At 45.2% G+C, this 23,751-nt stretch overlaps 1 protein-coding gene across 1 annotated transcript in view; it reads left to right on the top strand.

Annotated features, from left to right (window-relative positions):
* Positions 1–23,751, top strand: part of Zc3hav1 (zinc finger CCCH-type containing, antiviral 1) — a 51,298-nt gene that overhangs the window by 22,409 nt on the left and 5,138 nt on the right. Inside the window, exons 5-13 of the mRNA XM_021191417.2 lie at positions 689–1,735; positions 2,030–2,128; positions 4,512–4,635; positions 9,022–9,196; positions 13,974–14,094; positions 17,496–17,598; positions 21,317–21,407; positions 22,081–22,211; positions 22,423–22,556. Of these exons, the coding sequence (XP_021047076.1) occupies positions 689–1,735; positions 2,030–2,128; positions 4,512–4,635; positions 9,022–9,196; positions 13,974–14,094; positions 17,496–17,598; positions 21,317–21,407; positions 22,081–22,211; positions 22,423–22,556 (2,025 nt within the window). The remainder of the gene's footprint in view (positions 1–688; positions 1,736–2,029; positions 2,129–4,511; positions 4,636–9,021; positions 9,197–13,973; positions 14,095–17,495; positions 17,599–21,316; positions 21,408–22,080; positions 22,212–22,422; positions 22,557–23,751) is intronic.

Raw genomic sequence — 23,751 nt, 5'->3', positions numbered from 1 at the left:
CCCCTCTCCCCTCTCCCCTCTCCTTTCAGTCTCTACTCAGATGCCAAGCCTGGGAAACTAAGCCCTGCCTACCTCTCTTCTGCCTAGCTGTAAGCATCTTTATCCAAACAAAAGTTTAAAATTAAGGATTAAGGTTTTGCACAACAAAAGCTGGCATCTGTGAGAATTCCCTGTCTGGAGACAACTAGACCATTACAGTACATAGCAATGGCCCAAGCCTCAAGGAGCACTAAGGGAGCTAGAGGAAGAAGCCCGGAGAGTCTGTGGCTTAGATGAAGACTTAGCTTGAGCCTGCAGGCATTTACCATTTGGTTTCAGTGTTAGAAGTGCCTATTCAGGAACCCAGATCATAATGCGTGACATCTCTGTGAGTCATAGACATATTTCTCTCATTGGCTACATTCATGTAGTAATGAACATTCACTCAGAACTAGAGTCTGGTGACACCCCACCTGGGGTATTCAGGACTGGAGGGCTCACTGAGTTCCAGGAGAGGCCAGAGGAGCTTTGGGGTCCTCCCTTGTCTTAGCCACCCACAGACTGCTGTTGTAGACTCTGCCGGGTTGCAGCTTCATCCTAAGATTCGCAGCCCCGACTTAGGAAACTCCTATGATAAAACTTAGCTACAAGGCTGGACAAGCAGGGACTGACCTGAGCTTGAATTTTCTCTCTGGGTTTCTCTTTCCAGCTCCCCACCCACATCGCAGAGGCGGGGTGCACAGAGACAGAAGCAAAAGCAGAGACCGCTTCCATTACAACAGTCTAGAGGTTCTCTCAACAGTCTCACCTCTGGGATCTGGTCCCCCTAGCCCAGATGTCACCAGCTGTAAGGATTCCCTGGAGGACATGTCTGCAGATGTCACCCAGAAGTTCAAGTACCTGGGGACTCATGACCGTGCACAGCTTTCCTCCCTCTCACCTAAGGCTGCTGGTGTCCGAGGACCCAGTCAAATGAGAGCAAGCCAGGAGTTTTCGGAGAATGGGGATCCAGATGGCTTATTTTCTAGGAATCGTTCTGATTCATCCACGAGTCGAACCTCCGCTGCCGGCTTTCCACTCGATGCGGCACAAAGAAATGAAGCCGGGGCTGTGAAAATAGGCATACCTTCCGGACACCACATCGAGGTCAAGGGCAAGAACAAGGACGTTGATCACGTCCCGTTTTTAAATAGTTACATTGGTGGGGTGACAATGGAAGAAGCAACAGTCTCAGGAATTCTAGGTAAAAGGGCCACAGACAACGATCTGGAAGAAATGATGCTACCTAGCAACCACCGGAAGAGTGTGGCTAAAACCCAGGATCCCCAGACCGCTGGCAGAATCACTGACAGTGGTCAAGACACGGAATTCCTGCAGAGTAAATATGGAGAAAACCCAGCGTGGGCAGGCACATCTACCCATAACGGCCCAAATGGCTTTAGTCAAATTATGGATGAAACGCCTAATGTCTCGAAAAGTGGTACCACTGGCTTTGGCGTGAAGTCAGCAGTCACTGGAGGAAAAGAAGCAGTCTATTCTGGAGTTCAGAGTCTGAGAAGCCATGTCCTGGCTATGCCTGGGGAGACCACTACCCCTGTACAGGGCAGCAACAGGCTGCCTCCGACGCCCCTGTCTTCCTCAAGCCATAGAGTTGCAGCCTCTGGGAGCCCTGGCAAGAACTCCTCCCATGCATCTGTGAGCCCAGCCAGTGAGCCCTTGAGGATGATGACGATGATGATGTCAGACCCTGCTGAGTGTAAGTCGCCTAGGGGACTCCCAGAGCTTGAATGCATAGGGAAAGACAAACACAACACCACGGCAAAACACAACACCACAGCACTGAATAGCCTACCTGAGAACTGTAATCATTTCATACCCAGAACTCTCCGGTGCCCTGGTATCCATGATTCATTCTACAGAGGGGCTGAGCAGGCTCTCCGGAGCACCCCGAATCCAGGGAATGTGGACCCCGTGGACTACGTCTTCCTCGCTGTGAGGCCAGGCGTCCTCATTTCTGGCATACACACATCCATCCTCTTTTGTTTTGCAGATCCCCTATCCTACATCGTAAATCCTGTATCTCCTGGGATGGATGATCATGACCCGAAGGAAATCTGTCTGGATCATCTGGGCAGGGGCTGCCGACAGAGTAAGTTGGCATCTCGGTAGGATGCTTTAGCCACTGTGGGTACTGCTGCTGTGAGCATGGCACACGCCAGTACTTGGTGGAGACCGTGCTGCTGCTTTTGAGTGATCTGTTGGATTTTTAGAGAAGACTTTTCCATTGTAGCTCGGCTATTTTTCTAATCCCTCTCTCTCCCTATCTTCCCTCTTTCATCTTGCTGTCTCTTCAGTCTTTTTTAAAAAAATCTTTTATGGGCTGGTGAGATGGCTCAGCGGGTAAGAGCACTGGACTGCTCTTCTGAAGGTCCTGAGTTCAAATCCCAGCAACCACATGGTGGCTCACAACCATCCGCAACGAGATTTGACTCCCTCTTCTGGAGTGTCTGAAGACAGCTACAGTGTACTTACATATAATAAATAAATAAATCTTTTTTTTTAAAATCTTTTATAATAGCATATATATAATATTATATAATTATATATAATGCAATTTAAAAAAATATTTATTTAGTTTATGTATGTGAGTACAATGTCACTCTCTTCAGACACACCAGAAGAGGGCATCAGATCCCATTACAGATGGTTGTGAGCCACCGTGTGGTTGCTGGGAATTGAACTCAGGACCTCTGGAAGAGCAGTCAGTGCTCTTAACCACTAAACCATCTCTCCAGCCCCATAATGCCCTTTTTATTTTCATAAACACACCTATTGCACCCTCTCATTTCTCTCCTTTCATCACCTCCCCCCCTCCACTTTCCAACAAGCCCTCCAACAGGTATGGCCTTTTTATTTTTGGTAATGACCCACAGTGTTAAATCAAGATGGCTCGCATAAGCTCAAGTGTGGGGCTATTTACAGGGGCACAGGCAGCTTTCCAATGGTTACACCACTGAAGACTCTCCCACCTCCAGAACAGCCTTTTCCCTCCCCTTTCCCCTTCCCATCCTCCCCCCTCCTCCATTAAAGCCTTTTTATATATTATAAATCTCAAGCAGTGTCCTTCTGTGAGTCCCTCTGTGGTGCCTTTTTATTGTAAAGTAGCCATGTATTTTTAAACATTTTTTACAGTCATTTACGGCGCAGGTGAGATGGTTCAGAAGTTGAGCACTTACTGCTCTTTTTTTTTTTTTTTTAAAGATTTATTTATTTATTATATGTAAGTACACTGTAGCTGACTTCAGACACTCCAGAAGAGGGCATCAGATCTTGTTATGGATGGTTGTGAGCCACCATATGGTTGTTGGGATTTGAACTCGGGACCTTTGGAAGAGCAGTTGGTGCTCTTACCCGCTGAGCCATCTCATCAGTCCACTTACTGTGCTAATAGAGGATCTGGAAGAAGTTTCTGACGCCCACATGGCTGCTCACAACCACCTGTGACTCCAGTTCTAGGGCATCCGATACAGCCTTCTAGCCTCCATGGGCGCCTCATTCACATGGTGTAGATAAACTCATGCAGGCACGCACACCTAAGAATTTTAAATCATTAATAAAAACCCATTATATTTATATATTTACTCATGTGTATATCAATTAGACATATACATATAGGACAGCAATAATAATTGAAGAAAAAGAGGTCATGAATTCAACATGACCAGGAGGGCCTGGAGGGAGAAGGATGATGGAAACACAGCACACAGGTATGAAATTAAAAAAAACCAAAAAACAATTTAAGTGATTTAACCCCAGCATTGAGAACTTGAGAGATTAGTTTCTTTATTCTCTGTGTTCTCGCTGGGATGATAATAAATAGTTCCTTACTTAGCAAGTGTCCATTCTAGTATCTTTTGTCACATGTGCTAGGAGCATTAGCTTAACAATGACACAACTTTCTTCAATGTATCTGTAATTAAAGTGAGCATCAGAGTATCCACAAACAGGAATACTGCTTAAAATAAGCAAAAACATGACATCTAGTCCAAATGGGTTATCCGATACCAGCTTAAGGAACTAAAAGATACAGTCAGATCATACGGAGTGAGAGTAGTTACTGGGATTCATTCTGGAAGAGATGACTCTTAGGCCAAGGCTTCACAGAAAGACAAGGAGCTGTCTATCCTAGAGAGCTTGGCCAGAAAAGGTGTAGATCGCCTAGAACTGGAGTTACAGATGGTTGTAAGCTGCCATGCGGGGTACTGGGAATCGAACCCAGGCTGTCTGGAAGAGCAGCCAGCTAAGCCATCTCTCCAACCCAGATCTGATTTTCTAATGGGTTCCTGTGGGACCCAGAGTAAATGGTACACAATGCACACAGGGGCCAAAACGACCAAAGGGATGCTGGAGAAACACCTGGCAGGTGAAATGGGGTGGACTTGACAGGAAGCCAGTAGTGAACTTGAAGTTGAACAGTGAACTTGAATTGATTAGAAACCCCAGCATTGACCGTAAAACCCTTATCCCTGTAGGCAACTGCAACAAGAGCCACTTCCATCTGCCCTACCGGTGGCAGCTGTTCATATTGCCCACTTGGATGGACTTCCAGGATATGGAGTATATCGAGCGGGCCTATTGTGATCCCCGAATTGAAATGTAAGTTGATGGCTGTCCTCTACCTGATGGGATCCGCAACTTGAGCAGAGGGGCCTCAGCCTATGGTACACCAAGCTGCTTCGAGCTAGAGATTCTGGGAAGACTTAGTCACTTGAGTGACGTAACAATGACGTGATTGATCTGTAGGTGTGTCCCCTGGAAAAGCACAGTTCAGAGGTCAGCTCATACTCTTAATAGCACATCACTATTTAAAACAGTAAAGGAGGCCAGGGAGATGACTTAGCACACGGAAGCACTTGTCCCCCTGGAAGTCATGAAGAAGCCAGACGAGATAGCCCACCCAGTAGAAGCTGGTGGCCATCCAGCCTAGGGTATACCACATAACAGGAGAGAGAAGAAAGGCCCTGTCCCAGGAAGGTGACAAGAGAGAACAGCTCTAGCAAGTTGTCCTCTGCCTTCTACTCGCGTGCTGTGGCACCTGTGCCCACTCTCACTCATACTTACAACACACTGCCAAAATTATTAAACAAAAATACAATAAAACCCGGGAGGTGATGGTGACACATGCCTTTAATCCCAGCACTTGGGAGACAGAGGCAGGTGATCTCTTTGAGTTTGAGGCCAGCCTGGTCTACAGAGCAAGTTCCAGGACAGCCAGGGTTCTGTTACACAGAGGCATCCTGTCTTCAAACAAACAAACAAAACAAAAAACAAAAAACTGAGAAAACCAGTCAGTTGCCTTACAAGTGTGAGAACCCCTCAAACCCATGCTTTTAAAAAGCCAGGCAGACACAGCCACGCATGGTGGCTCACGCACTCCGGAGGCAGTGGTCGGAAGATCTCTGAGTTTGAGGGCAGCCTGGTTTACAGAGAGAGTTCCAGGAGAATGAAGACTATACAGAAAACCCTATCTCAAAATAATTAATTAATAATTAATTAAAAAAATTTAAAAATCCAGACAGATATTGAGGAGTTGTCTCAGCCATAGAATGTTTGCCAAGCAAGCTTCGAGGTCCTGGATTTGATCCTCAGCTCTTGGTGCGGGGAGAAAGCAGGGCTTATGATCCCAGACCGGGGGAGGGAGGGACAGATGGATCCTTAGGGTATGTTAGTAGCCAGTCTAGCCTCCTTGGTGAACAGCAGGCCATTGAGACCTGGTCTTAAAAAGCAAGGCAGAGTCGGGCATGGTGGTGCACGCCTTTAATTCCAGCACTCGGGAGGCAGAGGCAGGCGGATTTCTGAGTTCGAGGCCAGCCTGCTCTACAAAGTGAGTTCCAGGATAGCCAGAGCTATACAGAGAAACCCTGTCTCGAAAAACAAAAAAAAAAAACAAACAAAAAAAAGCAAGGCAGGAGGTGTCAGAGAATGACAGTTGAGGTTGTCTTCTGGCCTTTACATACATGCAGATATGTGTACATGCCTGTACACACACACGCACACACATTTTTAAAAATGATTTAAATGATTCAGAATAAATAAGCCTTTGGCTTATCTTATTAATTTGAATGTATGACTGACAGTTTGGGAGGTAGCAAGTGCTTGATTTCAATGCCCAGAACACACAGAGCGTGTGTGAGTAACCTCTGTTCTGGGAGACTGGAGACAGGCGATTCCCAGCCTAGCCTGCTCGATGAGTTCCAGCTCAGCAAGAGACCCTTTCTCAAAAAACCCACAGTGGATCTAAAGTTTGACCTCTAACCTTCATGCACACATGTGCACATGCACCCCACACACATATAATTTGAATAATTCTGTGTTCTGGTACAGGTGTTTGATAATGTACCTACAATTTTTGTGTGTGTCATCTCGATGTGTTCTAGACGCATCCAAGAAGGTGCCTTGGATGTCTGCACTTGCCGGGGTTGGCGAGGGTGATAGCCACGTGACCACATTTGCTTGTGGTGTGCAAGAGGAAAGTGTACATGATTTTCATCCAGTGTGGAATATTTAGATAGATGTTCTGTGTTGCTGCATTCTGCCACTAGGGGGCAGCATTGGTTGTTCTCGTATGTAGATGAGACCCCCCCCCCCACCTTTTGTTTTTTGGCCAGTGCACTCCCCCCAACATACTTTTCCTTCTTCATAAACCCAGCTCTCAATCTTGAAACGACTGGTGTTTAAGAATAGAATTTGTTGTGTGGCAGTGTGTAGCAGTATTCTTGGTTTTGCCTTCCCTGATTCTCCTAACCAGCAATGTCTTCTACCTGTTACTGAAAGTTCCCTGGTCTTTCCTAATCATGGACCTAAGAGGTCTTTCTTAGAACAGCAGTTCTCAGACTTTCATCTCAACAGCATTACCACTCTTGAAGCATACTAAGGATCTGTGTATGCTAATTACAGCTATCAGTATGACATATTAAAAATAATACCTAGGGCTGGATGACGGCTCGGTAGATAAAAGTGCTTGCTGTGTGAACAGGATGAGCTAAGTTCAGCTCCCAGAATACACTGGAAAAGGGGAGAATTGACTTCTAAGTGTAGTTCTCTGACTTCCATGTGTGTGATAGTGTGCACACACCATACACACACATGTACATGCACATGCATACATGTATACACACATGCACCATACAACACATGCACATAAATACACATTCGCATCTTATACATAAATACACATCCAGTGCAAACCCTCACATTATATATCCACATATGCATACATGCACATCTTTTTTTTTTTTTTTTTTTGGTTTTTCGAGACAGGGTTTCTCTGTACATCCCTGGCTGTCCTGGAACTCACACTCTGTAGACCAGGCTGGCCTCGAACTCAGAAATCCATCTGCCTCTGCCTCCCAAGTGCTGGGATTAAAGATGTGCACCACCATGCCTGGCCATATATGCACATCTTATACACATATCACACATATGCACACACATAATAGCCACAACACCCCCTCACATCACACCCACTCATACACACACACACAAATAAAAATGAAATCTGCTGTAAAGTTATGTATCATGTAGCCTCCAGAAAGTTAACTTGTACACATGAAAGTAGGAAAACACAAAAGGTAAATGGTAGGGGATTTGCTTTGTTTTGGTTTTTAAAGATTTACTTATTTATTTCATGTATGTGGGTATACTGTTGCTGTCTTCAGACACACCAGAAGAGGGCATCGGATCCCATTACAGATGGTTGCGAGCCATCTGTCGCTGGGAATTGAACTCAGGACCTCTGGAAGAACAGTCAGTGCTCTTAACTGCTGAGCCATCTCTCCAGCCTCCATTTGCTTTGTTTTTTGAAGTAGGTTTTCTCTGTGTAGCCCTGGCTGTCCTGGAACTTGCTCTGTAGACCAGGCTGGTCTTGAACTCAGAGATCTCCCTATCTCTGCCTCCTGAGTGCTGGGATTAAAAGCATTTGCCACCAAACCAAGTCTTTTCTTTTCTTTTCTTTTCTTTTCTTTTCTTTTCTTTTCTTTTCTTTTCTTTTCTTTTCTTTTCTTTTTTTCTTGTTGGTGTTTTAATATTACTATGATAACTTTGACCTTGCCAGTCCTCTTATAGTTCTTACATTATTCAAACTATTTGAATTATAATAAATCTGTTTTCTTTTTCATTAAAAAAATAAGTTCCTAAACACTAAGCCAGGTTATTTTATGAACAATTTTATTCTTTTTATGGGGGGGGTCATTTTACATTTTCCCTTTATATAAAGATTTTTTTCTTTCTTTTTTTTTTTTAATGTGTGTGAGTGGTTTTGGCTGTTTGCATGTGTGGATTTCTTGGAACTGAAGTTGCAAATGAGTTACTGTGTGAGTGCAGGAAATTGAACCCAAGTCCTCTATAAGAGCCCCTAGTGCTCTCAACCAACCACACTAAGTCTTTGCTCTAGCCCACTGGGGATTTTTTTTTTAAAGAGAAAGAATTAGTATCTCTTTACACTTCTCTCTCTCTCTCTCTCTCTCTCTCTCTCTCTCTCTCTCTCTCTCTCTCTCTCTCTTTCTCTGTATAGTCTTGGCTGTCCTGGAACTCACTCTGTAGACCAGGGTGGCCTGGAACTCAGAAATCCACCTGTCTCTGCCTCCCGAGTGCTGGGATTAAAGGCGTGCGCCGCCACGCCCAGCCTAGGGTAAGGGTCTTAAAGTCCACCCCCATGCTGGTACACTTTTTCCAACAAGGCCACATCTCCTATAGTGCCACTCTCTGGGCCAAGCATATTCAAACCACACATATGTTACATAGACAAATTACCTGTCTGGATTTCAGGGTTTTTATTATTATGTGTAAGACTAGGAGCTGTGTAAAGGAAACTTAGGCTCAATCCCCAATACCACTAAGAATGAAAGAGTCAGAGAGAAATTGAGAAAGACTATTTAAGGATCCATTGCAGCCCCGCAGTTTAAATTCTGTGTTTGTGGTAGGGGTAGCCAGAATGCTGGGAGCAGAGGTCGAGGAAGTTAACTTTCTGCCTTTCTCTTGCAGCATTTTGATAGAAAAACATCGGATTGATTTCCAGAAAATGAGTTGTAATTCCTACCCTATCCGACGCCTCTCCACTCCTTCATTTGTCGAAAACACACTTAATTCTGCCTTCACCACCAAGTGGCTTTGGTATTGGAAGAATGAATTGAATGAATATACTCAGTATGGGGATGAGGTGAGTACCATTTCCCCCTGAGGGGAAAGAAGCCAAAACACCATTAAAATGTTTGAAGCCTACATACCTACGTATTCTTGGAGAGTGGACACGGAAAGTGAAGCTTGGGGTATTTTGGAGGGTCGGTGCCTTCCAGTTTCCAGTTCCTATATACTCTAGGAAGAATGAGAAACACAAATCTATATTGTCTTTCACTTGGGAGACACAGCTCAGTCCTATGTCCCTCTTTCCCATTCTGAAAGATGTCGGGGGCCGTGAACCTAGCTGTCTGTGTATCAATTCCAGATATACAACCAGCAGAAGGGGTGGTAATGGGGACCTAAGAGACCGATGGAGAGAGATGTCTCCATGATTGTTGCACTAGCAGAACGCCTTAACCTGCTCTAACATACAAACCACACTGGTCACTAGTATTCAGTCGGAGTTTGGACTGACACAAACTTGAAATTGGACTAGAAGATTCTAGGCTGTCCCACAGCAGTGACTTAATAAGAGGGAATAGTGTCTGGAGAAGCTGAACATCTGCCCTTTTCTGTAGATGTCTTAAAGGGGTAGGGGTAGGGGGAGAAGGCGGAGCAAGAAATGTCTTCTGATGAAAATGACTTTGAAAGAGACAAATGAAGCCAAGAGTAAAGGACAAAGAAATGACAGCGAGGTTCTGCGTCGTTAGAAGTGAGGACATTGGAGCTGCCAAAGCAAAGAGAGGCACACAGCCAGCGCCTCTATGAGAAACAACTGCAGGGCAGGGACACCACCGTGCTGTAGGGAGGCCGTGTGCAGTAGGGAGGGGCTCTGCAAGGGTCCCTCCATCCTCAGGGCTGCAGCACAGTGCTTTCCAGAGGTCCCAGCAGCACTCACATTGTGTCAGAGAATCTTCCAAGGAACCTAAATGAGCAAAGAGGAACACGGGCGGAGTTGCTGTTTTGAAATAGGCTAGGTGCCAGATCAGAGGTCTCAGTCCCTGTGCTCATCTGCTTGCTCCCGAGGCCAGGTGGAGTGGAGTTCTGTTCACAGTGGGCTCCTGTGACATGGGACAGTCCAGATTCTTCTTACAGTCAAGCCAAGCATGCTGTCAAAGTGCAGCAGTTGCATAGAAGTGATTTTGTCAAGTGGGAATAGATATTATAAGCCCAAGTTAATTAACCTTAGGAAATAAACTATAGGTCTCCTGGTTCCGACCTTGTGATAAAAAAGGAAGATCAGGAAACATTTGTATCCTAGTGACAGAGACCAAAAAGAGAATAGGAGAGATTTAAATTTAAATTTAGAGCCACTGACTAAGGCACCTGTCACCAAACCTGATAACCCGCCTTCCATTTCCCCCACAGAAATAAGTAAATATAATTTAGACATAAGTATGTCTAGTTCTATAGATCACATTTCCTAATGAAACATCAAGGGTCTTCGCCTACAAGCATAGGGGTGCATGAAATCATATCACTGGGTCACACCAGCCTGGGCTGCATCCTGAGACCAGTCTGGGCTGCATCCTGAGACCAGCCTGGGCTGCATATTGAGATCCTGTATCAAACAAAGAAAGAACGTTTCTGAGCTCTTTTTTTTTTTTTTTAAAGATTTATTTATTTACTATATGTAAGTACACTGTAGCTGTCTTCAGACACTCCAGAAGAGGGAGTCAGATCTTGTTAGGGATGGTTGTGAGCCACCATGTGGTTGCTGGGATTTGAACTCTGCACCTTCGGAAGAGCAGTGGGGTGCTCTTACCCACTGCCCCCTGAGCTCCTTAATACAGACTTTTTTTTCTGGGACATTCAGACTACAAAGGTGTTATAAATTTTATTTCTTAAATTACATTGTGTGTGTGTGTGTATCTGTGTGTGTGTGTGTATCCGTGTGTGTGCGCCTGTGTGTGTGTATGTGAATGTAGAGGTCAGAAGGCAACTTTGAAGAGTCCGTTCTTTTCTGTCATGTGGGATCTGGGGATGGAATTCAGGTTCTCAGGCTTGCCAGCAAGCAACTTTACCAGCTGAGCCATCCCGCCAGGGCTGGAACATAGTCTTCAGTGTGCATAAACACAATGCAAAATCTTTGTGCTGTGGGATGTGAATGAGTTCTCGTATTTATTGGCTCCACCATGGCATGCATCGAGTTGGCTAAAAGAGAAACAGGGTAAAGGTATATGGTGAGCCTTCAATCTGCTCTCTCCCATGGTGGAAGAGTTCGATCCCGGGGACCCACATGGTGGAAGAAGGAAACTGACTTCTCCAAGCTGTCCTCAGACCTTCACAAGGGCATCCTATGGCTCATGCACTCCCCCTACCTTCCCATTAAATAAATGTCACAAGGTTGAAAAGAATCTATGTAGGTCAGGCATGGTAGTACATACATGCCTTAGATCCCAGCACTTAGCAGAGGTAGTTGAATCTCTGTGGGTTCAAAGCCAGCCTGGTCCACATAGTGAGTTCCAGACCCGGTTTCAAAAACAAGGAGCACAGTGTATGGGCTAATGCTTAAAAAAATTAGTTAGTCAGGCAGAGGCAGGAGGATTTCTATGAGTTTAAGGCCAGCCTTGTCTACAGAGTGAGTTCCAAGACAGCTAGGGAGAGCTATACACAGACAGAAACCCTATCTTGAAAAGTCAAGACAGGCAGACAGCAGACAGACAGACAGACAGACAGACAGAGAGACAGACACAAACAAAATGAAATACAAGTTAGAAACTGTGAGAAGAAACAAGATGGAGAAGGAAAGTGAAACCACATTTTATCTACAAAGCTCAAATGCAGCGAAACTAAGAAACTCATGATATTTTTGGGATGATTTTTGTATTTGTGTTGGGTTGAATTCACAGCTATCTTCAGCTGCACCAGGCCCTAGAGCCTTGTTAGTCAAAGTGAGGTTCACAGACCATCACTTAGATGATGGTCAAATAAGGATCCACCAAGTCCTTCTTCTTGGTGACTGACCATATTTAGTCAGTTTCCTGGTGTACTTCCTGTGTGTGAAATTTGGAAAAGTAGATTAAGGCACAGAGCTGAAGAGGTAGATGATGTAATTGCCTCTGAGCTTACTGCCTCCCTCTGCTAATCTAGGCCTAGTCCTGGAAGCTCCTAGCATCCGTACAGTCTTTTTTTTTTTTTTTTTTTTAATTTTTTTTTTTTTAAGATTTATTTACTTATTATATGTAAGTACACTATAGCTGTCTTCAGACACTCCAGAAGAGGGCATCAGATCTTGTTATGGATGGTTGTGAGCCACCATGTGGTTGCTGGGATTTGAACTCTGCAACTTCGGAAGAGCAGTCGGGCGCTCTTACCCACTGAGCCATCTCACCAGCCCGCATCTGTACAGTCTTATTTAACCTTCTGAGACTTGCTGCTGAATAACCTCGCCCTTTCTAGTTCTGAATTCTGATTCAACTCAACTGTTCAGGCTCAAACTGCTCTCCAAGCTGACTGATTCAAACTGGCATCTCTCTCAGCCTCTGACGTTTTGCTCTTCTTGGCCTCAAACTAACTCTAGCAATATGTTCTAATCTAGCTTCTTCTCATTCTCTGGCTCATGTCTGTCTTTGTTGTGCCAGGAAAATGTTAGTGATCCCCCAAAAAAACACAGATAAGAGCCAATCTGATGCAACTCACAGCAGGGTCTTTATTCTATTCGAGCGAGCTTGGGCCCCCACAATGTACCACCGTCACACTGGATGGGATTTTGGGGGCGGGGAGTCCTGAATGTCTATTGGGGCAAGGCTTTATAGTAAGCAGCCAGGAGGAAGTAGGTGAGCAAGCATCTCATTGGAAAGCTCCTGTGGCCTTTAACATGATAGGCTGGTGCTGGGAGTCACATCATAAACGTAACTTCTGCTCCCCTCCGCGTTGGTGGTCGTCAGGCAGGGGGTGGGCTTGTAACCTGGGGTGGGGTAGGGTGGCGTGCAGAATTGTTAGGAGAAGAACCTGGAGACACTGATCTTGTTGAGGTTATAATCTTGAAATGTTGGTCTGTTTGGGGATTAGCCTAGAGACTGGAGTTAGGCTCAGGTTTTGTTGTTGGGGTGGGGGGCAGACTTGGAAACTAATGCCTGTTAGTCTACCTGAGTTCAAACTTAGGTCAGGTTCTCTAAAAATGGAGTCTGAACTTAAAAGATTTGGCCTCTCATCTTCACCTGTGTCTGGCTTGCTCTCTCTATGTAACCTGTCTCTATAAAACTATTCCAGTAAATCTCTCTCTCTCTCTCTCTCTCTCTCTCTCTCTCTCTCTCTCTCTCTCTCTCTCTCTCTCTCTCTCTCTCTCTCTCTCTCCCTCTCTCTCTCTCTCCCTCTCCCCTGCTGCTCTTAAGCAGCTTCTCTTCCCTCCTCTCTGTTCTCCTGAGAGTTGGGCAGATCCTGTTCTGTCAAATCTTTCCCTGATTCATCACTTTGTCTGCCACTCACTCAGTTAGACCTCATACTCAAGCATGGGTGCTTCCATCTACAAACTAACTTTACCTTCATTGTTTCCAACTAAAGGTGTGTGCTAAGGGCTGAGCCACACCACGAGTAGAAACGGGGTTTTCCAGTAAACAACACAACTTGGGGTTCACAGTGTGATCAGATACACTGCAACAGGCACTCGCCGCAACAGGTACAGTCAGTTTCTACAGGACAGTGAGTGCTCTCTCCCTCCAGCACCGTGACTTGGTGGCTGGTGGGAAGTTAGTAAGCCTGGCGTGTGAGAGCCTCCCTGGCTGCATCGTTAAGACTGCGAGACTGTGTGAGATAGAAGACTAGAGATCCCCCGAGACTCTTTACCTATGTCCTCTTCATTTTTGTGTGACTAGAGCCCAGGCCACACCAGCTCCGACATCAACTCTGCGTACTTGGAGTCTCTCTTCCACTCCTGTCCCAGGGGAGTTTTGCAGTTCCACGCTGGTTCACAGAAGTACGAGTTAAGCTTTCAAGGTGAGTTCTTGTCTCTTTGGCACTGAGCACACAAAAGTAGACAGTCCATCTACACGACACACCCAAGGTCAAGGGTCGTTTTTTAACACGGTGGAACAGTCTCTGAGAGTGGTCTGGGACGCTGTTCCCAACGCACTCTTTCTGTACAAACCTCCAGAAGAGCCTCCAGACTCCCTATTGCCACTTCTCTCCTAGAACTCAGAGGATGGAACAAGACATCTCTAGAGGGTTCTTCAGCTCTATCAGACTATGTTTCTGATTCTGGGCGGGACACTTGACTGTTTACTTTTAGATGGCTACAGTGTAGTTCTTGGGCCTCTGGGCAGGCTTAGACATCTAGAAACTTGCTTTTTTCTTCACGCCTTGCCTCTTGATCAGTGATCTCATTTGTCACGTCCACTTGGGCACTTGGCCCGCCACCATGTTTATTTGAGCCTCTGTAGGAAGGTCCTCTTGGTGGCTTCCACCAGTGTGCTATGTTAAGTGAAAGGGAAATGGGATCTGAAACCAGCTTGGCTTTGAAAGCACTGTCCCCTTGGTATCGTGCCTCAGGGACATACATGCTTGCAAGTAGCCAGACACTTGCCCTTCTGGGGACAGTTTTGAAGAAGTGAGACTTTCTCAAGTCCTTGACTTGCCCAGTTGTCTCTGAGGCTTGAGCCCTACTCCATTTATTATGTTGTAAACAATGTAACTTTGGGGATTATATTACACCAACAGATTTTGGGAATGTATCTGGCATTCCCACCAAGACATGTTGAAATATGCTCGCTGCTTTATGTCTTCTGTGTCCACTAGACAAACAGTGAGTAAGTGTATTGGAGTGTTGAATGTCAGTGGGTTGTTAGGCAGGAGCTTGAAGCAGACACCATAGAGGACTGTTGCTTATTGGCTTGCTTTCCAGGCTTACTGTAAAGCAAAGTACTGTAAAGGTGCTTTACTGCCTTTCTTATACAGAATAGTTCCATCTGCCTGGTCATGCTGTTGCCCACAGTGGGCTGGGTCTCCCACATAATTAGCAAGTAAGAAAATGCCTCCCAGACATGCCTACAGACTTGCCCATGGGCTAATCTGATGGAGACGATTCCTCATCTGAGGCTCCCTCTTCCCAGTACTGGTTTCTATCAAATTGTCAAAAACTACCGTGACTAGTGTTAAAAATTATGGTTATGAGAACTAGATATTAAAAACTTAATTGGGGCCTGGTGATGGTGGCCCATATCTTTAATCCCAGCACGCAGGAGGCAGAGGCAGGCGGATCTCTGTGATTTTGAGGCTGGCCTGTCTATAGAGCAATTTCCAGGAAAGCCAAGGCTACACAGAGAAACTTTATCTTGATAGTCCACCACTACCGATAACAACAAAACAAAACAAACAAACAAAACCCTAATGGGGACCCAGGGCATGTCTTTAATCCCTGCACTTGGGAGGCAGAGGCAGGAGAATCTCTGTGTTTTCTGGGGCTGTTAGGGATGAATAGTGAGACCCTATCTGAACACAAAGTACCACCCCCTCCAAAATCAAAACAAGCAAAAACTGAGTTAGCTATTATTAAGCGAAAATCCTTGTATTTCAGATTTGTTATTTTATATGTTTCATTTAAACTATGAGTTGATTTTGAAGATTGAAGATTAATGCTAAAGGAAAGCAAACGCTTGTTAACCCCAGAGCCATCTCTTCAGCATTGGGCTTTTTTTTTTTTTTTTTTTTTTTAATGTGTCTCGATATTTTGCCTACATGTTATAAAACTGTGTGCCTGTTGCCCATGGAGGTCAAAAGAGGAAGGGCACCTGAACCCCTAGAACTGGAGACACAGACATTTGTAAGCTACCCCGTGGGTGATGAGGATCAGATGTGGATGGCCTGTCTATAGAGCCAAGGCTACACAGAGAAACTTTATCTTGATACTCCACCACCACCAATAACAACAAAACAAAACAAACAAGCAAAACCCTAATGGGGACCCAGGGCATGTCTTTAATCCCTGCCTGTGTTCTTGGTTGTTGAGCCATCTCTCCGGCCCCCACCATTTTCTTAACGTCAGAGCCATGGGGAGATTTTGAGTGTCGTTGCTGCAATAGCCAGTTTACCGTTTTAATTTCCTTGGGTTTGTTATATCACCCTTTCCGAGTCCTAATGGCTCAGTAAAATCAACCCATTTCACTTATGCAGTTGGCTGAGCATTGGCAACTTTACATGACACTTGCCATCGGCCCCAAAGTTTCCCCTGCCTCTTTTTGTCTCTCTCTCTCTCTCTCTCTCTCTCTCTCTCTCTCTCTCTCTCTCTCTCTCTCTCTCTGTGTGTGTGTGTGTGTGTGTGTGTGTTGAGATGTTGAGACACGGTTTCTCTACATAGCTCTGGCTATCCTGGAACTTGCTTTGTAGACTCCATTTGAACTCACAAAGATCTGCCTGCCTCTGCCTCCCTAGTGCTAGGATTAAAGGCATACATCACCATTGCCTAGCCCTGTTCTGACTCGTTTACAACATCTGGAACCCTTCTTTTACTTCATGACAAAACTATGGCTACTTTGCTTAGTTCCTATAGGTCAATTTTACCATTTTTGATACTTCAAATTAATCTCTCTCTCTCTCTCTCTCTCTCTCTCTCTCTCTCTCTCTCTTTCCTGAGACAAGGTTTTTCTGTGTAGCCCTGGCTATCCTGGATATCGATATAGACCAGGCTGGACTCAAACTTAAAGAGTTCTGCCTCGGCCTCTGGAGTGCTGGAATTAAGGGCCCACCTACTACCCAGCTATTAATAGATTCTCAAAGTATATATTCATACCTAGCTGGGTTCTTTCACTCATAATAGTGGGTTTTAGAATCATTTATGTTGCCTTCACTTTTAATGGCTGAATAATATTCCATTAGGAATACATTCAATAGTTTATTCATTCACCTGTTGTTTTCCAATGTTTAGTTTCAGTAATGCAGCTATTTTTGTGTGGATATAGGTTTTCATTTGTTTGGGTGGAGTTCCTGGATATGTTGGACTTTATGAGAAGCTATTTAACTATTTTCCAAAAAAAATGTTATTTTATACTCTAGCAATGCATGGTAATTGTAAAAAGTCACTCTTGAAATTTTGAACCAGGTCTACAGTTGATTTATCTAAAAGTACCCTTCTCTGATTGTACATGAAAGATTCATTCATGGCATACACCTTTAATCAGAAGACAGAAGCAGGTGGATCTCTGTGAGTTTGAGCCTAGTCTGGTCTACAGAGTGAGTTCTGGAACAGCCTAGCCTAAAGAGAAAACCTGTCTTGACTAGAAGAAAAAAAAAGAAGAAATAAAGAAAAAGATTCAATCATGAATGTTTGCTGTACAAATGATCTCTGGAAAAATATGAGTCATTTTCTAGGAGCAAGTCTTGATCTATTTTATTTTATTTTAAAGGGATGATTCAGACGAATATAGTTTCCAAGACTCAAAGGCGTGTTGTCAGGAGGCCAGTATTTGTTTCTTCGAAGGATGTGAAGCAGCAGAGAACAGGTCCAGAGTAAGTGTTCTGCATCTGTTGGCTCGGGCCAAGACCGTGCTGCGTCATGCTGCGTCATGCTGCGTCATGCTGCGTCATGCTGCGTCATGCTGCGTCATGCTGCGTCATGCTGCGTCATGCTGCGTCATGCATCTGGATTCTGTGTTCTTGGGAAGTTCCTGCCTCTGTCTTACTGTAGTTTCTATTTGATTTATCTATGAGTAAGGAAATTGTTAAGCAATGTGGCATAACTGAAGGTTTCCTGGCCAGGGGGCCCGGGGAGTGCAAGCACTTGGTTAAGCTTTGTGTAATAGATACAAGGCCTTGGGTTTAGGGTGTAGGATGAAGGGATACTATACCATGAAACCAGCATCTGTCCTTAACTTACAGGGTGTTTTAGCCGCTCGCTCTCATCCCTACTCTGGGCCTCTCTTGCTCCAGCTGCGACTGGCTGGATCAAGGGGTGTGCAAGTGAATACACTGGGTTTCGTTTTGCCGTGGGTCCTCTCTGTCTTTGGTTGTGCTGAGAGGACCGGAGGCTGAGAAAGAGGCTTAAGCCAGCAGCCTGGTGAAGAGCCAGAGAGATGAAGTTCTCTAAAGGCATTGGTTTTAGATTTAATCGACTTGTAATCATTGTACCCATGGGGCATTTCAAGGCGGGTTTTGCTATGGGGAATTCATTGTAACTTGCCTGTCTGCTATGAAACTCAGTAAAATCTCATTGTTCACAAACTTGGCAGCTGGATTTTTTTCCCTCTGGGGGTGTGTGATATATGAGTCAGGTGTCAAGGCAGGTGTAAAAACCAAGCTGTTCTAGATTCTCGTAGCTATGAGAGCCGAATGTGGATTAATCTATGACAAGGCAACGAGAAAGTGACATCTAGAAAGTGCTCGAATCTGGGATAGGCAGGAAGTCATGTCCGGGAGGGATGTGGGTGCCAGTGCTGCAGGATTGGTTCAGGTTCGAGGTCACCTGAGTTCACACCTGCCCTCTGTCCGTTAGCCTCCAGGATTTGGGCAGGTGAACCACACTGCCCCCTCTCATCCACACAAATGCTTCGTGGCACGAGCGTGCTCACTGCTGAGGTCACCTTCAGAGCCTGGAACAATGGCCCATTGTGACTGGTGGTCAGTAGTGAAAGCTTCTTTGGTTTGTACCTCTTAGTGTTAGACTCTGTGACAACACATCTAACAAAATCGACAGCAATTCATTAAACGTCATGTCATGCCCATTTCACAGTCTATTTTCCCATTCTCTTTGAAATTACCTTTGATAGTTGAGTTATCTCCAAGCTGCTTTTAAACTGTTTAGGTGTACCTGCCTCTGTTTTTAAAGAAATGGTGTATGGGGGCTGGAAAGGTGGTTCAGTGGTTTAGAGTACTGACTGGTCTTCCAGAGGATCCAAATTCAGTTCCCAGCGCCCACATAGCAGCTCACAACTGTCTGCAACTACATCAGTGCACATAAGATAAAAATAAATAAATTATACAAAAATTATGTGCATGTGCATGCGTGCTTGTGACCTCACCAATTCTGGTACGGGTGGAGGGCAAAAATTGACATTGGTATGCAGTCCTCAATCTACCTTGAGACAGTTGCTAGCTGACACTAGAGCAAGCATGCTCATCAGCGAGACTGACTGACCAGCATGTTCCTGGACACTTGTTTCCACTTCCTGCCAGTACTGGTATTACGGGGGCAGGGGTGGGAACTGCCATGCATGGCTTTTTTTATGTGCATGACGGGCATCTGAGCTTAGAGCCTCACTTTTCCCAGTTGTAAAATAAGTTCTATTCGCCTAATATAGTTGGCGTCTCAGAGGCTTACTGCTAGATAAAGCTCGCCCTTTCTAGTTCTCCCCGAACTCTGGGTGACCGGCTCAACTTAGCTGTTCTGACTCATAATCTTCTCCAAGCTGACGGATTCTGTCTGGCTTTTCCCAGCTTTTCACTGAGTTCTCCTGCCTGGCCCAAACTAACTCTGGAAATGTGTTCTATCTTCTGACTTGTTCTTCTTCTCTGGCTTCAGTTGCCTCTGCTGACCTACACATGAGCTCACCAACAGCACAAATGAACTCAGCTCCCTGACCTGACCTCCAGCTGACTCACCGAAGTCCACTCAACTGAACAGACTTCCCAACTCTCTACACTGCTAGTAAATAGCTTCTCTCTCTCTCTTTTTTGAAAGATTTATTTTATTTATACGAGTACACTGTGGCTGTCTTCAGACACACCAGAAGAGGGCGTCAGATCTCATTACAGATGGTTGTGAGCCACCATGTAGTTGTTGGGAATTGAACTCAGAGCCTCTGGAAGAACAGCCTTAACTGCTGAGCCAGCTCTCCAGCTTTTCTCCTGAAGGCTAGGCGTATCCTATCTGACTCTTTCAATCTAAAGTTTCTCTGGTTTGTTGACAAAGTGTTGTCTGTCTCTCAATAAGATCTCATTGTTTGGAATTAAAGATGTGTTTGCATTCCAGCCAGATCCCATAGACCTAGAATGTCTTTGGATGTGATCAGAGCAGCCATATTGCTGGATTCCTCTACACCCCAGGAACTATCTTCTTAGTCCATCCTTCAGATTTTCTTTTCTTTTCTTCCCCCTCCCACATCCCTCTCCCCCACCCCCTGTCCCCCACCCCCTGTTTGCTTATATCTGAGATAGGGTCTCTCTCTGTAGTCTTACCTGGCCTCAAATTCAATATGAAGACCAGGCTGTCTTCAAACTCACATTTATGCCTCGTTCTGCCTCCTGAGTGCTAGGATTAAAGGTATGCGCCTTCACATCTGACTACCCTCTATTTTTAAAATGCAATTTTTAAAATTCAGGGTAAAAAAGAAATAGGTATTTGAAAAAAAAAGAAATAGGTATTTTGATCAATCAAAATATACTCCATCATATTCCAAGGAGACCACTGTATGGGTGGCTTCTGCAGGCTGGCTCCTAGAGTGGCTTCTGCAGGCTGGCTCCTAGAGTGGCTTCTGCAGGCTGGCTCCTAGAGTGGCTTCTGCAGGCTGGCTCCCAGATTTTGAGGACTTGTCAGGTCCAGGCTGGGTTTTGATGCTTTGCTCATTGCCATGTTTACTGACATTAAGGGATGGCTGCGGTTGTTTCAGCCTTCCAGCTGACCTCTCACCCTGAAATACAGTTTCTACAAAAAGAAAGGCAAGGTCCCTTCCTCTGTCTTTCTATATTTACCTGTCTATCACTTGGCAAAGAAGTTACAAGACGCACAAGCTCACCCTGACACACCTGTACCTTTGAAGGTTGAACAGATACATCAAAAAGAATAGAATTGGTGCCTTTAGTTTTATTTACTCTCCCTCCAGCCATCCCTCCATCCATCCATTTACTCAGTGTCTGTATATAGGTGTGTGCACCCCCCACACACACACACAGGAGGTCGTCAAGGACAAACTCTAAAGAGTCAGTTCTTTCCTGCAACCTGAAAGGATCTATCAATGAGACTCATCATTAGGCCTTCATGTCAGCACTGTATGTACTGCACTTTCTCGTCTGTCCATGCTTTTACAGTGTAAAGTAGTGGGAAAGAAAGCATTTACATTACTCAGCCCTTTTTAAAACCCATGGTTACTAGAACCAGGAATTTTCAGGGGTAGTTCAGAGGATGTATAGAAGTCAACACCACATTTCCCAGAAAAGCCCTGACTTTCTGGCTGCGTGTTGAGGGTACAAAGAAAGGGAACCAAGTAAAATTTCCTTCTGTCTTTCTTTGTAGCCATCAGCCAGTGACGCCCCAGGCAGATGCTCTGTCCCTGTATTCTCCTCCCCAGAGGAATGCTAGCGCTGTTTCTCCTAACGAATATGAGGTAACTGGCTTTGCTTGTTTGGTGGGTGAATCCTTTAAAGGTGGAAAAATGCTTTACAGTAAGCATATGGGTTTGTTAACAGAATGAGTGAGTTGCTTCTTCAAAACCTAGCTCCAGAGTCAAAGGCAAGGTGCCCGGGTATGACCGGAATGCTTTCTCAGAGAACAACTATTTTCTAGGGCAACTCAGACTCCAGAGATGCAATGTCATTCAGGTAGATTCTCACAGCCACCCTGTGAGATCATAACTGATAAAGAAAGCAGGATTCTGAGAGCAACAGTAGCCCACCTTCGTGTGTCCCACGTTGTCACCATCCCGGTGGAGACGAGACTGTTCCTCGTCTGGGTTAGCCTTCACATCTGGCTGCAGCTCTTGTGAAGGCAGGCTGCATGTGTTCCATAGGTATCTCTGATGTCTCTGTCACTGGTTGGTTTTGGAATGTGGACAACTAACTTCCTGGGTCTCTTGGACTAAGTGGTACACCGAATAGGTTGGCCTGAACAGACAGGTGCACGTGCCTATTGGTTCATTACCAGATATGGGCATGCTAAGCCAGCCCTTCCTCCTGAGAACTGCAGTGGTGGACAGGGCATGGGCGGGCACATGTGATGATTAGCATACTCTCAGTGTTTCCTAGTTAACATAGAAACATCTTTTTTTTTTTTTTTTTAAGTTTATAGAACTCGATAGCCAGGATGAGGAGTATGCCAAAATAAGCGAACAGTTTAAAGCATCCATGAAACATTTCAAGATTGTGACGATAAAGAGGATATGGAACCAGAAGCTCTGGGACACTTTTGAGAGGTGACACAATCAGACCTTGTTTGGGGTCATGTTATTCAAGTAGATCAAGAGGGCCGTATTCATTTTATTTTATTTGTGCACTTGTGTATTTGACACTAGGGTGCGGGGCATGCACATCACAAGAAAACTTCCTGGAGTCAGTTGTCCCCCCCACCCCCCATCTTGACGGCCTAGTGTTCTTGGTACTGAATCTCACATTTTTCTATATCAGCAAGAAACAAAAGATGAAAAATAAGACTGAGATGTTCCTGTTTCACGCGGCGTGCCGGATTCACGTGGATTACATCTGTAAGAATAATTTCGAGTGGATCCTACATGGAAATCGGGAGACCAGATATGGAAAAGGTTTGTGCTGGAGGAGAGAGAGCTGTGACTGCAGCCGTGTGCGTGGTTTCATTGAGATGATGCCCTGTGACTGCAGCAGTGCGCATGGTTTCATTGAGATGATGCCCTGTGACCGCAGCCGTGTGCGTGGTTTCGTTGAGATGATGCCCTGTGACCGCAGCCGTATGCGTGGTTTCATTGAGATGATGCCCTGTGACCGCAGCCGTGTGCGTGGTTTCGTTGAGATGCCCTTGGCATCACTTTATAGACCTGCATCTCTGGGCTCCAGTGGCCTTCAGAGAAAATAAGCTGAGTTACCTTAAGCCTGTGTTAGGACCGCGCAGTTGTCTTGAGGGTGTGGGTCATAAGCCTTGGTTCTAGGACTCCTTGTCTGTCTTGTCTTTTTCTCTGGGAGCAACTCAAGATCTTCATATTTGTAGACTGTTCCATCTGCGGGCTGTGTTCTCTGCCGTCGCTGTTTACTGCAGATGGCTTTCCTGACCCGTGTCTGTGGCTGCAGAGCTATTCAAGCTAGCTTTCTAATGTCACTGATGGCTCCAGGGGACAGTGGGGAGGAGCCCTTTCTCATCGCAGTCACAGGCGATCAGGGGTCTGCCCTCACACAGAATGCTTTTTCTTATGAACCGTTCATCCTTTGTGGGTGTTTAAGGAATAAGATACAGTCAGAGAATACAGGGCCAGTGCAGGCTTGGAAGGCTGAGGCAAGAAGATGTATTTAGCCCAAAGCCAGTTTGTACGACAAAGCTAGCTCAAGTAAGACCAAGTCCTAAAATAGAAAGAAAAAAGGTTGGGGCTATTTCTTAATGGTAGAGTCCTGGACTAGCCTGAGAGAGGCCCCACAGGTTTAGCTACAGTGCTAGAAAGAGAGAAAATAAAGTATAATGATGCAGATATATGGAGTTGTCATGGTGAAACTCAATACACTGTATGCTAAAATTTAATAGAACTAGAAGAAGAGGATGAGAAAGATGATGATACAGCAATTCTGGTGGCTATTGTATGCTGTAGGTCTGGGGCGGTTTAATATAGAATTTATAGGAGGGCCCAGACCTAGCACAGTACAAAATAATAATACAAAATAGCTGGGTGTAGTGGTGCATAATTTTTTGTTTTTGTTTTGTTTTGTTTAGACAGGGTTTCTCTGTGTAGCCTTGGCTGTCTGTCTGGTACTCACTCTGTAGACCAGGCTGGCCTT

The sequence above is a fragment of the Mus pahari genome, chromosome 2 (genome assembly GCF_900095145.1).
Source record: "Mus pahari chromosome 2, PAHARI_EIJ_v1.1, whole genome shotgun sequence".
Classification (NCBI taxonomy): Eukaryota; Metazoa; Chordata; class Mammalia; order Rodentia; family Muridae; genus Mus; species Mus pahari.
This window is presented reverse-complemented; position numbering and strand designations above follow the sequence as displayed.